Source organism: Parus major, chromosome 6 (assembly GCF_001522545.3).
Source record: "Parus major isolate Abel chromosome 6, Parus_major1.1, whole genome shotgun sequence".
NCBI lineage: Eukaryota > Metazoa > Chordata > Aves > Passeriformes > Paridae > Parus > Parus major.
The window spans coordinates 286,231-302,576 of NC_031775.1; the positions used below are offsets into that span (position 1 = coordinate 286,231).

Consider the following 16,346-nt stretch of genomic DNA (forward strand, 5'->3'; position numbering starts at 1 on the left):
TTAAGGAAAAAAGACTGATTTTAACTGTACTGACCTTTTTTTTTTTGTATTATATCAATATGTACTGCCAGCACAGAAACTGGACTTTATATATTTTATATTAAATGACTGCATTTCCCTACTTTTCCTAGTTGTACTCTCCAATTTAATCCACTTGAAGAACTCTGCATGCTGCAGGCATCCGTACACACCAACCAACAAAGGTTTTCATTCAAGTCTTTTATTATAGCTTGAATTTTTTCACTGCATTTAAAAATCTAAAAAAAATAAATATTTGTTTCACAGCTGCAAGTCACATATGCATTAACACCACAAAATCTGGAATTGAACCAGAGAAGGAAAAGTCAAATCCGAAAGTGTCCAGCTAAGCACAATCGTCTCAGGGCAATTATACTAAAAATAAAATCTTAAGAAAAGGGAAGAGGGGTGTTAAAGGTTATTTCAAATGCATTTATCTGGAAAAAAGTGAAAATTCTATTAGAAACCATAAACTACGCTTTCAGCATTTAAAAATAAACGTTTAACCTCTTGACAGCAACAATTGGCTGGTGCATCTTTGTCTTCTTCAGCTGTATTCTCGACACATGACTGCAGAGGTTTCAAATGATAAATTTTAACCTCTTTTACAATTGTGTCCACTTAATTACAGGATCAGTCCTTAAAAATAAAACAGTGTCTTAAGTCAGCTTGTCCACCCACATATTAAAAATGCCATTGGATGCGGTTTTGTATCAGCACTAAGTGACTGCTTCATGGATTGTACATTGTGAAGATGAATGTCTCTTAAACAATCACTTTCATTATTAAGGTTCTTAAAACAAACCAGAAAAATAGATATCTTCAGAAATCAGAGTAGTCACTTTTTTTTTTGTTAAAAGCCATAAAATAAGCTCATATTCAATTACAAGCAATAGAAACCATACTGCTATTGGAACAGAACTATTTTATCACAAAAAATTTATTATTTACAAAATGAAAAGTTACCAAGTGAATTTATCAGGGAAAAAAATGTTCTTACTAAGTGATCTGAAAAACTGAAGCAAGTCTCTCATGCACTCTCACACGCCAAATTGTTTGCATAAGGTGAAATGTTAATTCCTGTTAGTGAAACTTGACTCCCGTTCACGATACTCTTGTTTTTATTGTAAGATGGCAAAATCCACATGGCTCTGTACAAGAGGGTATATATTAAGACAGTTCTTCAGTTTTGGAAATGGTTGGGTTGTTTTTTTTTTGGCTCCCATGAATATCCATACCACTGAACATTTTTTTGCAAATAATCAGTTATATTATCAACTGCATCACTTAATCCACTGAATTTACCACCACAAGAAAGACACAAAAACTTAATGATCCCACGTTACACAGAACTTTCATTTCTTGAGTTATACTAAACTGAAACCTTCATAGTGGTCTATGGCCTGGATCAGCTTAGATTTCAGGGTTTCTTTATCTGTGTATTTTGGAAGATCAAGAAGATTAAAGCAAGTGTGAGCTACTGGCAGGTAATCCTCTCCTCCTCCTGTTGGCTGGATGACCAGTTTCAGACACTTCATTCCAAGGATTGGAATCCGATCACTGCCTGTCAGAAACACTGTCAAGAGAACACAAATGCTTGTGACCAGCTCAATTCTAACACCATCTTGTGTCACAAATGCAATTCTCATCACTGCTGGCCTTTTTTTAAATCATTCCAGCAATGGCCAGCTCCTCACGCCCAAGTTCTGTCAAGTTTGGAAAACTTAACTTGTTTTTGACTTAACCCTGTCTCTGCCTTCCACATGTGAGCTCATAATTGTAATACAAGAGATCCACATAGGAAAGTATTTCATTTTAGCATGTGAAACCAGACAAAATTAACAAAATACTATCAAGTTTTTCATGCAACAGAACCTTCTAACTTAAAATCCACTGCTTCTATCTTTACTGACCATCTCCAAGGATCTTGTAAACACAGAATTAGTTTGTTCAGTAAGTAATTTCTTTGAATTGGAAACTAATCTGTGACCTATTCTATAAGCAAATCCTCACTCACAGCAAGCTTTAATTACTTTATCATCTGTACACTTCCACTTACAGCAGTACCTTGACAGATTTACAATCAGTTACAACTCCAAATTTCCATCTCTGTGCAGTGAAAAACCTGGAGGATGTGAACTGTATGTCAAAAAAAACACAGGAAAAAATATCCTAGTTCCCAAATAAATGTCAGCAGCAGATTAGGCTGCTGGTGTTTTGGGGGGTTGGCTTTTCTTTTTTTTAATGCTGCTCTGAGGTACTGCTATCTTTAACTTCCCATGACCTAGAATAACTCAGGACACCCCCAAGAAAATCAGAGACAAGTTCACAACCAATTTCTTCTACTATGATTTTTTTTTCTGAATACTTAATCACATCATTACAGACAAATACTTACATGTGACAGCAAGAGCCTGAAATCCCAGAGACCCCAGTTAGAAACTTCTGTGAAACAATTTCAAGTACTTACGCAAAAACTGTTTTTTCTTCTCCAAAGACAACTCGTGAAAAACCTCCCAGAATATTTTAATTGTAGGATGGTCTGCCCAGTATTCTCCTTTATATTCAGTATTCTAAAAAGAGCAGGAAATGGGGTTACTGCTTGCTCACACAACAGCTGGATAAGCTGACACTGCAGCAGAATGAATGCAGTTTGTGTGAAGGGACACAGCAAGTGACACACTACTACTACTACTACTACTATTAGAACTACTACTACAACTATTACTGTCCTCACTCCATTTTCTTCAGCTGTTCAGTCTGAATTCAATACAGGGAAGATGCCTGCAAAGCATTTTCAATCCCAACAGAGACCTAGTCTCACTGAGCTCTGGCAATTGAGAGTATTTCCTTTTCATATAATTTTATTTTTAAAATAATTTATATTTAGTAATTTTATTTTTAAAATAATTGTGTGCAATCACTTCACTTTCTCATGTCTAACATGAAAGATTTTATAGCTGCCTCTGGGTTATGTGGATTTATTTTTTTTTAATGTGGATTTTTTTTGCCTCTCTTCCGATTTCCTTCAGAAGTTAGATGGAAAAAGTTAAAGCAGGAAGTTAATAATATTTTAGGATCTTCACTCACTGACATTTTAAGATGTCTGTAAGTAACAGGAATCACATTAATTAAAAGGAACTCAAGAAGACACCTGGCTTCTTTTGCACCCTGAAATTAGAATTCTACAAAAGCAATAGCTAACTGTGGCTCTTACCTTCTCCAGCTCCTTCCAGTCATAATTTGTGTTCCCAATCACCATTGCCTGCAACTCACTGGGCTGGAAGAGCTGAAGCACTTTACCTCCACACACTTTGTGGAAGCCTTCATGGAATGCACTGTACAAGGAAGCCACAGATCTGTTGAAGATGTAATCCACATATGCATCTACAAAATCTTGCCTGTACAAAGAGGAAGAAAGAATTATGTTGAGGAAATAAAGAGGAAACACTACATGTCACCCTTCTACCAATAAACCAGCGGCCACTTCTGTCCAGAACAGAGCACAGAAAATGAGGCAACAAGGAGCCCAATAAACTGTATTGTCTGCTTTATGTTACAGCCACAGTGAGAGTAAAATGGCACAGGAATTTATTTCCCCACCACACCCCCAAAGGCAGAGTCTGCAACAGAAAAGCAGGAACATTTAATGTTCTAAACTTCAGGCACTACAAACATTTCCCTTATTTGTGTGCACTGCACTCATTGGCAACAAACTGAAAGGTCTCAATTCCAGGGAGTGTCCTGAAAGCCACTAATCAACCTCTCTGTTCTGTGTTTTCTTAATTAAAATGATTACCATATTTGCACTGAACATGCAAATCAACTTCAAAAGGACATTTGAGTCTTACACAGTAAAAAGACCCGTGCCAAGGAGCTGGGATTGAGAGAAACAGATGGCCTGTTATCTGTGCTTTGGTACAAGGAGTTCTCAGATCCTGCTGGAAACATCTTTGGCAGCACTTAAGGGAGATGTAAAATTTCTTGATGTGATACAGTATTTATGATAATTTTGTTGAAATCAATCCCAGTGAACACTGTTTATTTTCTGCACTGCCAGTGACCTCAGCTGTAGATTGCAGCTATCCTACCAACACATGTGCAAAGAGAGAATGCCTTTCAACACCACCCCCAGCCTTGGAGTAGTATCACCAGTAATTTACAGAATATCAACACATTTAGAAGATACATTTCTTCAAGCTGCTGCACTGAAAATGCTGGAGATGACCCAAGTGGTGACCCACACTCCTCCACTTCAGCACTCCATGAGATCTCCCTCTTACCCCTGCTGTGTAATCACAGAGGGGAAGGTAAAACTTGTGCAACACTAACAGTGTAAGGCTGCTCCAGGGAAAAGTCACAGTGATAAACTGATTTATATTATAAAATTAATTAAAGGATCAGGGAATACTCAGAGCTTGAGAAATTGGAATTCTTCATTGCTGCAAGACAATGTGTGGTAACAATGCAGCAGGCATTCCATAGGCTTTTTTTTTTTTGAAACTTTTCCTTTAATTCAACTCAAATTTTGCATTCATTTAGTGACAGAACATCAAACCTACAGCAGAGAACTGCAAAGCTACGGTGTTTTCCATGTGCATTCAGCTCCCATGGAATGTGCTCTTTCCATTCAATTCTCCCTTTACTCTGGGAGAACTACAAGCACAGAGAATTCATAAAGATTAAAGAACAGACTGGAAAATTCTGCAAAAAGGGGATAAAAGCACCAGCAGGTATGTTCTGCCTATCCTCCAGGAGCAGAAGGGAAACAAAGGGCAGGAAAGGCTGTTCTCATAAATAAATTTACAAAATCCTTGACTGAATAAAACACCCCTCCTGTCACACATGCCTCTAACAATAACACTGCATTAATTTACCCAATGTTATCTACTCCACAGAGGGAAGATTTCACTGAAATAATATTCATGTATCAATGAGCAGCTGCAATAATGGCCTTTAAGTTCTCAGCATTACTCACAGAGTCTCAATGATATGTAGCTCATAGGCAGTGACGCCTTAAGACTTCAGCTTTTCTATTTTTCAAATCCTACACTGCATTAGTGCATTAACTCCATCCCAAGTGTCATTTTAGTTAGACAGAACAATCCCTCTGGGCCTGTGATCCAAGGACACCCTACAGCCTCAGGCCCCAAAAGTACCAACAACAGTGAACTGGGGAGGAGCAAACTGGGGGAATGGGACTTCATCACCTGAAGCTGTAATTGGAGGATTAAACCCTGATATGCCAATTTACATCTGTCTGAAAAACTGGTGAGCATCACCCATCTTGGCTGTAGTCTCTGGGAGGTTTTTGGCTGCCCAGAGTGTATCTGTTGTTAATAAATACCCCTTACTCTGTTATTAATAAATACCCACATTATTCTCTTAACTTTCTCCAGCCTGTCCTAGCAGCCACTCCAAGGCATCAGCAGAACCACAAACGTTTTTAATCTTATAAAATGTCTATGACTGGGGTTGGAGGGGACCTCTAGTCCAACCCCCTGCCATGGGCAGGGACATCTTCAACCAGTCCAGGTTGCTCCAAGCCCTGAGCACTCCCAGGGATGGGGCAGCCACAGCTTGACTGTATCAAGACAAGACAACAGCTAATTTAACAACACATGGGAGAAGAGCTTGGGAAAACAGCCAAAGTAGTTTTGCCTCCAGCAGCAGGGTCAGAGCTCGGCAGAGGGTGTTCACAGCAGCCCAGCAACACCCCCAAAGCAGACAGCAACACTGAACTACCCTGTAACCCACACTCACCTATTTTGTTTGACTACAGGAATGTCAGCACCTTTAGGAACAAGCTCCTTAATTTCCGTTGTACCAAAATTTTCCACAGTGATCTATTTGAAACAAACAGAAATAGCATAAATCTTATTTACTGCATAAAGTACTTCTTCCCACCACTTAGTTAACAGCAACATGAATGGCAGGCACAGGAGCTAATGGCAATCAGCTGCTGATGCTTTTGTTCAAACACTCCATCAGAGGTAATTTAGAATAGATGGAGTGAGCTTGGCAAGACATACTTCAAACACTGTATAAAACTTACAGTAAAATTAAGACAAAATGCTTCTTCTATGTCATCCTCTGGATAGTCCAGTAGCTGTTGCATTCCCCTGCAAAATAAGTTACAAAATACTTGCACCAGGGGAAAGAAATTTATTTTCCTGCAGCGTCCTTTATGCTTTGATAATTCAAATTTAAGCAGTATCTTTCTACTGTTATTTCATTTATTATCTTATTGACTTGCACCTTGTGTACTGCTGGGAAATCCCAAGCAGACATTTCCTTTTGATTATCCCATGGGTGAGAACATTCCTTCAGCTAAGGGGTTCCCAAAGCAGAGGCAGCTGGTATTAAAAACCACTGACTGGCTCTTCCATTGGATATCTCCAAAACTTTGGCATCCACAACACTGAGGCAAATCAAGCATCCTTTTCTGCTCATTTGAGCCTCCTACCTGCTAGTCCTATTCAAATCCCTTGTCAAAAGTAAATATTTAGCATGTATTTGTTCCTGAAATAAGCAAAAGTATTTCCTTGATGGATTTAGTTTAGAACTGAAACTATGTTCACACTCAGGCTCATAAAATAAATGGATAAAGCTCAAAGGTTTGAATTTCAAGCTTTTTTTCTCCCCTGAAATTCTTGTAGGATCATAAAACAGAAGAGACAATCTCTAACACCAAGCACTGTAAGTAACAGTAAGTGTCAAATTCATCAAATGACACCATGGCTGCAATTTACTGAGCTCTTTACCCAGTTACTGAGGAAAAGAAATGTTATGTTCTTAGAGGAAAATGTTGATTTCAAAATTAATTTCTAACAACACCCATTCTTCTTTCTTGCTTACCTGCCAACATCTGGCATCAATTCTTTTAAGTCATCCAGGGATGGTTTCTTATTCAATAGCTTTTTGTACAAAGCCAGAGGAAAATGAAGGTCTACAATAGTAAAATTATATATTGCTAGCCCACAGACAACACCAATCAAATGAAACAAGTCACTGTCTTCAAAGGTCTAAGAACAGAAAACAGACAAGACGGTTTAAAATAAAGAAGTTATTTTAACCTTGCAGAGTCCAGGAAGAAGTGTACAGTACAGTATAAGCTGAGTGAATTTAATTCTTATTTTCTTTAAATATGTATCTGTAAGTACCAAGGAAAACAGGATAAAGTTTAACCAGCTGAGACTGATATCCAAGGGAACAGAATCCTTTCTACTTAAAATTAAAAAGGCTGAGCTGCAGCATTTTCTGTGTTACAGGGGACCCATGCTGCATTCAGATTCTGGGTTTGTCACTGACTTCCTATTGCACTATTCGTGATTAAAGATGCCCATTTAAAAAAAAAGTATTTTGGGGGTGAAGAGGGAAGAGACACCCTCAGAATTAATTAGCAAGGCTTTAAATACATGTGTGGAAATGTAAATATTCAGATATTTGGGATCCAGCCACCCCCCAGTCAGCGTTCTCTGAAGGAGGACTGAAAAGTCAGGGATGGAACCATCCAACAAAGTACAATTCCATGATCATCTATCAGCCAGAAATGCAACTGCACATAGGAGGACCTGTTCAACAGGTCACTTCAGGAATTTATCTCTGCCACCTTGACTTCCTGATCCTGCCCTTGGAATCAGCCTGTTCTGGCTGCTTCTCCCTAAAAAACCTGGCTGCCCTGGGGACAACCAGGAAGGAGTAAACCAGGAATGGGGAAAGCCAAAGGGGAACAGCAAGGAATGGGGGAAGTTTTGATCTAACAACGAAAATAAACTTCTTTTGAGAATACTTGCTTCAGCTCCTACTCTTGAAATAAAACAGCCACAAACCACAATGTTCATATATTATCAATATAACTATTCAAGTTAAAATGGCTGAATATAGATCACAGCCTACCTTATCAGAGAACCAGATCAGCCTGGACTCCTCGTAGTACCTGAACATTCCATATTTGGGATCAAGCAACTCCCTCATGATGAGCAAAAAAAATTCTTTACGAACGCCTCCCGCGTCGACGGCTTCCTCCCCTACAAAAATAACCTGAAACACACAACCAAGTGAGCCCCCAACTGCACAGGGGTTGGAAAGCATGTCCAAAACCATCCTCAATCCCTGTGAGCACTGATTACACTGCTCTAATACCTTGAGTGGCTTCTTGTAGTCCACGTTCTTTGTTTTCCTGAGCACCTCCACAGCGTCGCCCACGATGTTGTCCCTCCGCACCATGAGGATCAGGCAGGGGTTGACAGATTCAAAGACTGGCAGGAAGAGAGAAGACAAATTCTGCCTGTGGGCCTGATCGACAGCCATCTGGAGAAAAACAAAATCAGAGTGTCAGCAGGTAGGAAAAATTCCTGCCCATATGAATTGTCCAGCAGTCTTGTCTGCAAAAGTGCAGCTGGCAATAATTGTTACAAGAGCTACTGAATTTGTCTGAGTTTTCTTTGTATTCCTTTTATTAGGAAGTATTTCATTCCAGGAAATATTTTTCCTTCACCCATTGCTCTCACCAATGCTAAAGAAGCCAGGTTTTGACATCCTATATATAAAATATCTTGGACAACAAAAGGAAGCAAAAAGATCCTGCATTTCATGGAATGAAGGGTAAGCTGTTTATTATAAATCTGGCATGAAAACAAACATACATTAAAAACTAATTCACAGCAAGAAAAGCAATTTATTTAACTTGCACAATTGTGACTGTATTAAAATGGTTTGAAAAAGAAAACGCTGTTGCAAATGTTCTGAATATGGCAGAGAACTGGAGAGTTTGTGTGTTTTAATACTATTTAATATTGTTAATAGAAACATTTAATGGGAACATTTCCCTGAATCCATCAAATGTTGCTATTGCCTGTGCATATACATTTTTAAAGGCACATGAAATGACTTTTATTATTAACTACAAGAGCAAGGCAGTATTTTCCTAGAAGAGCCCATTACTTGAGCAGGACTTAGATCATGTGGTTATTTTCAGACTCAGATCAATGACCCAGGTAATATTGCAAGTCTGCTCATATGGGAGCTGGGGTTGTTTTTTTGGTTGTGGTAGTGCTTGGGGTTTTATCTTTGTTTGGGGGTTGTGAGTTTGGGGTATTTTTATTGCTGTTTGTTTGGGGGTTTTGGATCTGTACTATGGGTTGATAACACATAAAAAAGCCATCTCACTACTGAAAGGAAAAGAAGTTCCTTGGAAATATATGCAATTACAAAAGTCTTATTTCAATGTGATCCCAAACCCACTACCCTCTATCATGTACACACCCAGAGATTAACACTATACCCTTGATTTTTATGGGGGAGAGATTACAGAGTTCAAAAAATAAACCCACAAAAACAAAACCAAACCAAACATCATAATAAACCAACCAGCCAAAAAAATAAACAAATCACATCACAACAGGATCCCCCAAGGTCCCCAACTCAAGGAAAAAATAATGAATTTTATAACACTGAAAACTGTTACCTGCATCTGTATGATTGCATCTGTTTGCAAGAGAGTTGTCTTTGCCTGGGCATCAAATACAAATGGGTATGTGCAAATTATAACAGGAATTTCTGTTAACTGCAATGAAAAGAACCAATGTCACAGTTTAGCTTATTCACAAAAGCCACAATCGTGGTTAAAAAAGCCTTTGCACTCATGTAATATCTCTATTTTACTGGAAAGAAAACTCAACCTTGACTTATTATCAATGCAGAACCAAAGCATCTTAGGAACATTAAGTAGATTTTTAATTGTTTAGTACTTCAGCCAAAAAAAAAAAAAATTCCAACAAAACTCAATCAAGCCAAACCAAATCAAGCCAGACACAAACAACACTCTCACTTAGCACTTTTTAATTTCAGAACTGTTATTGCAGCTAGTGGGTATAAATGTAGCCCTTTTTTCCAACTGCTGCTCCAAATTTGGAATACAGACAATTACATATTTTTGCACCACAAAGAGTTTTTATTTAGATTACAGCCATGGCTAATTTGAAGCTTTACTCCCAACAGAACACAGCAGACAATCCTTGACATTCACATTTCTGATTTCCTTACATTCTTGAAAAGAAATCAGATTGCAACCAATCTTACCTCAGTTAATCCATGGTTGACATCCTATGACAGCATTTGCACAAAGGTAGCAACAATTAAGATGAAAAAGCAGCATTAGTGTCTGCATTAATTACTCATCTCTGATGTAGAATTTTAAAAATATTTATTTACTGCTTCCCCCCAAGAGAAAGCTTACTGAGAAATCAACATTAACCATAAACATCCTAATTCATTTATTACATACAAGCTTGTCTTTCAACACCCTTTTTATCGGTCTTTAAGCACAGGGCTGTTATAGTATCACATCTCCTTGGATGCAAAAAATTACACACTTAAAATGTTCATTTCCACCCATTAATTAATGTCATCTGCTGGTACTGTTGCAAAAGAATAAAAAAAGTGTGGCTAGGGAAAACTTCTTAAATTACTTACAATATTCTTTCAAAGCTAAAGTCAAGGAACTGTGGCAAAAACCTATCCAACTCACTAATTCTCAGCCATTAATTTACTGCCACTTATCACTCCTGTGTTTACAGATGCAGGAATTAATTATCTCAGTTGTGGCTGCTAAACTCAAAGTAGAGAATTCCATCAGTTATCTGCCCCTGCTGCACCTCCTGACTCATTATCCAAGACAGCTGCAGCTTTCTCACTGCTGGACCTGTCTAATACAGCAATGCACATCATCCTGGAGCCTCTCCTCTTGTGGGATTATTACATTCCTGACTTTCTTGACATGGCAAGTCTCCAGTGACAGCATTTTAAATCACTTTTTAACTGACAGATTCAAATATATTGAGTAGTGTCAGTCCTAAGAGTGATAGCCCAGAAGAAACACATCTTAACAATTCTTCTTTAGCCAGTACCTGACATAAGTCTGTTCAGCACTGGTCATCTGTGAAGGTGTTTTTATGAAAAAAAGTGCCCAGACTTAGAGAATCTATGGACTTCTTTAAAGGGATAAAACAAACACAAAAGATGGGAGGGAATCACCCACAAAAACCCAAATAAAAATCAGCACAACTTACCATTCCCAACACCTGCTGCTGGAACCAGTTGGCATAGTCATTTCTGATATCTATCAAATCTTGTATCTCATGAATGTAAAATCTGTCATACTGTATAACTTGTCCTCTTTCATTTACCTAAGGAAGTGCAATTTATTTTTTTTATTAGCTTTCAAAGGGATATTTTCCACGTTTTTCAAGCATCTGATACGTCAGCCACAGATACCCAGCTACTAAAAAAATTCTAGAAAAACAACAGTGCCTACAAGAAAGCAAAAAACAATGTTAAAGACAGGGATAGATGGACTATTCAAAATCCCATCAAAGAGTGAAGAAAAAACACAATTAACTGTGGATACAGTCTTGCATAACAGGGCTGCCACTCTGAAACACCGTGTCACCTCCCAGGAACAGTGATAATACAGATATTCCTGTACACCACAGAATAAATACTTGTTCCTGTATTCACACAGGTTTAAGAGCTGTGATTCAGTAACCCTGGTCTTAGATACAGTATGAAAACGATTACCTGTGAGCAGAGGAACAGTTTCCATTTAAAAACATTAAGCTTAAAAAAAAGAGAGATGTGGGAAAAGTAACTTTACACAGAGGCTTGTCTCTACAGTGTAATTTGAATCCAGAAGCATCCACATTTTCCTAATACACACTTCTTTTCCCAAGGATTGCTAAGCACTGCTAACTGGCAAAGCAGGCAAGATAGTTATGAGGATCCTGCCTTTATAACCACATCATCTAAGCCTACTTTTCACAAATACCTCCCACATCCCCCTCCAAACCACCAGATAATCAATCTGCAAAATACCCCAGAGCATTTTCCCCCTCTCACTTTATTCCATACCCTCACAGATGTAAAACTCTGTGCTCCCAAAAAATAGTTAATTGCATCATCATGTCAGACAGGAATCCAGAATCCCAACAATTCACAAGTCCAGATGGAACAACTACAGGTATTTCTGTAGATGTAATTCTGATCTTTCAAAGTGATCAGTAACTTAGCTTCTACCAACCACCCAGCACAGAGATGATGACCAAGCCAAGCAGCCAAGGAAATTTAGAAGTTTAGGAATTTAGGAAATGCCACAAACATACTCTGTGCAGTATTTCCAGCACTCTGAAGGCTGTGTGTAGGAAATTGGTGAGCACTCTTCTGTCAGAAGGTGGAAGGCCCATCTTACACAGCTTCAAAAGGTGCACTACGACATCCTTGTAGAGTTCCACTATCTTCAGGAACAAGGGAGGTTCAAGTACAGACCACCAATTTTCTGTCAACACATGATAAACACCTAAATTTAGTGTTTGTGCTTGTCACTGTTATCTTTTTAACAAAGAAACATGTTTGGGACCAAAGCATAAAGCATCAGTTACTACAGACTCTGGAAAAAGCTGTAACACAATAAATGCTCTATTGTTAACACATCAAATCTAAGTCCCCCAAAGTCTGTTCATCCAGACTAAACAGCATCACAACCTAACATTTGATACAAACAGATGGCTCAAAACCTGGAATCTTAAGTGAAGGGTAGTGAGAGCAGTATAAAATGATGGAAAATGATCTAGAGTTAAAAAAACTATCAATTTGCTTTTCTTCACCCTCACCAAAAAACACTGAAAAAACCTAAGTGAGATTACAAGGCAAAGCATAACTGAGCAAAATGAAAGTACCCTCTCAAAAAGAAACAAATTAAAAGCAAAATATTCTGAAAACAATTCTTTAAGCTGAATTTTAGCTGACAGGAGTCACAGCAAGAAAGTGTGAAGAAGTAGTTAAAAACCCAGAGCTATTCTCAGCTGTATATTTGAAGACATGTTGGCAGCAGCAAGAAAAGATCAAATGCCTCAGAACAGGTGCTGTAGTCACAACCAAGACAATTTCACATCTGCTCTGCAACACTTCTGTAAATTGCCTGGAGCTTGTTAGCTGTCTGACCACATAATTTTCACTTTAAAGAGCAGAGACACATATCAATTACACTGAACTGCATGGTTTAATTCCTCCCAAATGGCATCAGTCCAAAAACTACAATACCAGATGAATTCACAGGGATGGCCTGTTAACTCACCCTGAAGCAACAGAATAAGTGTTTTCTTACACCAAGCAATGTTAAGCTTTAACTTTCTCACTGGGGAATTGTACACAGCTGTAAATGCACAGCCAGGTCCTCACTGATGGAATTTCTGTATGTTTTCACCTGCAGAGCCTTAGTTTTAACAGTAAAAATTCAGTTTCTTACCAAGAACTTTGAGAGGAGCTTTTTCTAGGTTCAGGATAGCTGCTCCAAAAGGAATAGCTAACGTTGTGAAGTTGTTTTCATCGCTCATCAGCGGGCACTCTGGTAGAGTGAGATACAGCCTCAAAGCTTCAACATCTGGTAAGGAGCTGGTCAATTTGGGAATAAGGTTCTTTTCCAAACTAGCTGCCACCTATAACACATCAGAAAATACTGTTTATTTTCATACAATTGACATTTTAAACAAATGTCCATGTATATGAGAACTAATCTAGAAAACAGTAATTAAAAGCTTTGGTGAAAACTATTGTACATTTAGAAAATGACAGTAAATATTAAAATAGAATATGCTGATGTGTCACCTAATTGTCACAACAAAATACGGTTTCAGGCATTTTCAGTCAATGTATTATTGAGTAAATAAATCTATTTACAGGGTTGGACCTAAAATTAAAATTCTAAAAGTAGAATTTCTGGAGAGCTGTAACCCAGAAAGATAATCCCAAACATGAGGAAAACACGCAGCACAAACCTGTTGTGATATATGAGTATGCTCAGGCTGTATGAGTTTGTGAAAGAGTAGTCTAGCAGCATTCATATCAACCCCTGAGAATCTAGTGCTGGTTTTGTAATGATCATCACTGCTGCAGGAAGGAAAAAAGAAACAGAAAGACTGAATCCTGTGTTCTCAGCAACTCGAGATTTTTTCCCCCTTGAATTTTAGACCTACTAACTAAGGATTTGAAATATATCACATTTCTATTGTTTATATGACCTTAAAAACAAGTGGAAAAAAAATTCTCTAAGTGCAAGAAAACCATGCAAAAAGACTAGGATGTCAAACAGCCCAGAGCACCCAGTCCCCCTGAATGACAAACAACCTGTGGCTGACAAACGTGACGAGCTTTGCTGGCTTACATGGCAGCAGCCAAGAGAGGCAGGAGCCATTCTCCCTGGGGCAGCTGACAAAACACAGGGCAGGAGAGGAGCAGGAGTTTCAGCTGAGGGTATCAGAGCACCACTGAGACAAAGGAGCCCTGGGAAGGTGTCCCAGCTGACACAAGGCAGGCAGCCACCACTAATGCTGTCCACAGGAACGCTTACCTCAATGCCAAAAAGCTCCCGTTCAGGCACCCAGCCGAGGAGAATGTTCCATCAATTTCACTGAAATTGGTCATGTGAAATGTTACATTTGGTTTTCCTTTTAAAAATCAGCACTTGCAATAAGAAAGTCTGTATTTAATCCCTAATAAATGACATGGTGCAAAGGATGGGACTCTGACTCAAATGTGACTAAACAATACCAGACAAAACCTCCATTCAAGACTCAACACTCAAGACAGCTCAAATCACAGCCAGTCTTGCAATTTAATTGCTTTGCATACTCTTTTATTAAAATAGAAGCAATAATCTTTGAGTTGGTCTGATATTCCTTTACATGTCTTGCTATCTTTCAATGTGCAATTAGATACTTAATTTCATCTTGCATAGTTGTCTAAACTGGAGCAGAGATGACACAGTCTCGAGGACCTAAACTACTCAACAAGCATGACAATGAAAGCACAGCCAGAGCTCTGCACGTCATAAAATCAGTAATTAAAAATAGCTCTGCTGTGTATGCCCAAAGCCCCATTAATGCTCAATTCAGAATCACCAAACACCATTTCTTTCCCTTACTTCACTTACTTAGCTATCTCTACAGGAAGTCTTCCAGATGGGAAACTCAGCAATCTTTGAATAAATGTTTCATTCACAGTCCAGATCTGCTTCCAAAGGTCAGGATTCCTAAAATCATCTGGTGGTACCATGTTCTAAATAAATTTTAAAGAAAGCATAAAGAATCAGGCACACAAAATTGATTTCCAGAAAAATCAGCCCTCTAGTTGAGATATCTTAGCTGACAATTTGCCTGCCCAGACTACTGCTGTGAAATACTCTGTGTTTAACACTTCTGCATTCCCTGTGAAAGCAGAGCACACCCTAAAACCATCTCGATTACCCAATTAATTCACACACCTTGCTTACTGGCCACCTCCTTAACCATCAGTGTCTCTGTGATGAACACTAAGCCAGCTTTAGATGTGAGCAGCAAACATCTCCTCTCCAGCCACCAGGAGCCACTTAGCTCCTTGCCAAGCTGGGAGCACACAGAAAAGGAGCCATTCAATTTTTCAGACAGATGTTCTTCCACCCCACTTCCATCAGGCTCCTCTGAGATGAATCATGCTTCTGTGAACATGCCCTGTATCATCACAGGAGCTGCACTTGGAAGTGCTGCTCGTATAAAATGAATTCCACTAAGAGCTGTAATAGTACAGAGGAGGAGAAATGAGATCTTTGTTTTCAGTAGGAGCACTGGTTCAAAAAGAGATGGCAAATGGCACCAAAAATAAGGTAAAACTACCAAGAGGAAACATTTCTCCTGAGGGTGCCATCTGCCAGCACTGAGCTGACTCAGTGTGACAATGACTATCTGCTGCCAAAAACCTGCATTTCTGAGCCCATCCTACAGCATCAGGACAAGGAACACTTCTGCCACTTCCCTTCTGTCCAGCCAAAGAAAACAGCTCAGGGGACTGAGCTGCCCAAAAACTGACTTGAGAAAACTGATTTTGGCTGGGCCCCCATAACTGGCAGGGACACACAACCCTCAGGGGTACAGTACACACAGAACTCTGGAAGAACTCAACACAAATTACCAAACTAAAGAGCACTAAAAAGGATATTTCTGCAGCATCAAAGCTCATCTACTGCTAATACTTTCTGTACAGAACAAACCACAATAACTGCATTCACACAATCTCCAGTTCACCTCAAGTAGTCAGTCAGAAACTACTCCAGTGATTATGAAAATCGCACAAAAAGTTTTTAAGGAAGTTTTAATAGACAAGCTTTGAGTCTCTATTATTTTCCAGTTTATACCTGCTAAGCAAATTTCTCTCAAATACAGCAAGGGTTGTATCTCTGTCAGAATTTAGAAAAAGAACCAAACAAGTAAATCCTACAAAAACTGCTGATTCTGTACAAC

General features: G+C 38.7%; 1 protein-coding gene across 5 annotated transcripts in view; it reads right to left on the bottom strand.

The window, feature by feature from the left end:
* Positions 1–204: 204 nt before the first annotated feature.
* The window catches only part of HERC4 (HECT and RLD domain containing E3 ubiquitin protein ligase 4), a 29,482-nt gene continuing 13,340 nt past the window's right edge, over positions 205–16,346 (bottom strand). For 2 of the 5 annotated variants that reach the window (XM_015632624.2, XM_015632625.1), the window contains 16 exons: positions 15,005–15,129; positions 14,423–14,482; positions 13,851–13,962; positions 13,322–13,511; positions 12,180–12,352; positions 11,091–11,207; positions 10,102–10,125; positions 9,488–9,586; positions 8,164–8,331; positions 7,918–8,061; positions 6,877–7,043; positions 6,074–6,140; positions 5,782–5,864; positions 3,236–3,419; positions 2,489–2,591; positions 205–1,594 (listed from right to left, as the gene is read on the bottom strand). In XM_015632624.2, the coding sequence (XP_015488110.1) occupies positions 1,386–1,594; positions 2,489–2,591; positions 3,236–3,419; positions 5,782–5,864; positions 6,074–6,140; positions 6,877–7,043; positions 7,918–8,061; positions 8,164–8,331; positions 9,488–9,586; positions 10,102–10,125; positions 11,091–11,207; positions 12,180–12,352; positions 13,322–13,511; positions 13,851–13,962; positions 14,423–14,482; positions 15,005–15,129 (2,025 nt within the window). In that variant the 3' untranslated portion in view covers positions 205–1,385. The remainder of the gene's footprint in view (positions 1,595–2,488; positions 2,592–3,235; positions 3,420–5,781; positions 5,865–6,073; positions 6,141–6,876; positions 7,044–7,917; positions 8,062–8,163; positions 8,332–9,487; positions 9,587–10,101; positions 10,126–11,090; positions 11,208–12,179; positions 12,353–13,321; positions 13,512–13,850; positions 13,963–14,422; positions 14,483–15,004; positions 15,130–16,346) is intronic. The other 3 variants (XM_015632626.2, XM_033515716.1, XR_004498130.1) reach the window with 3 other exon arrangements.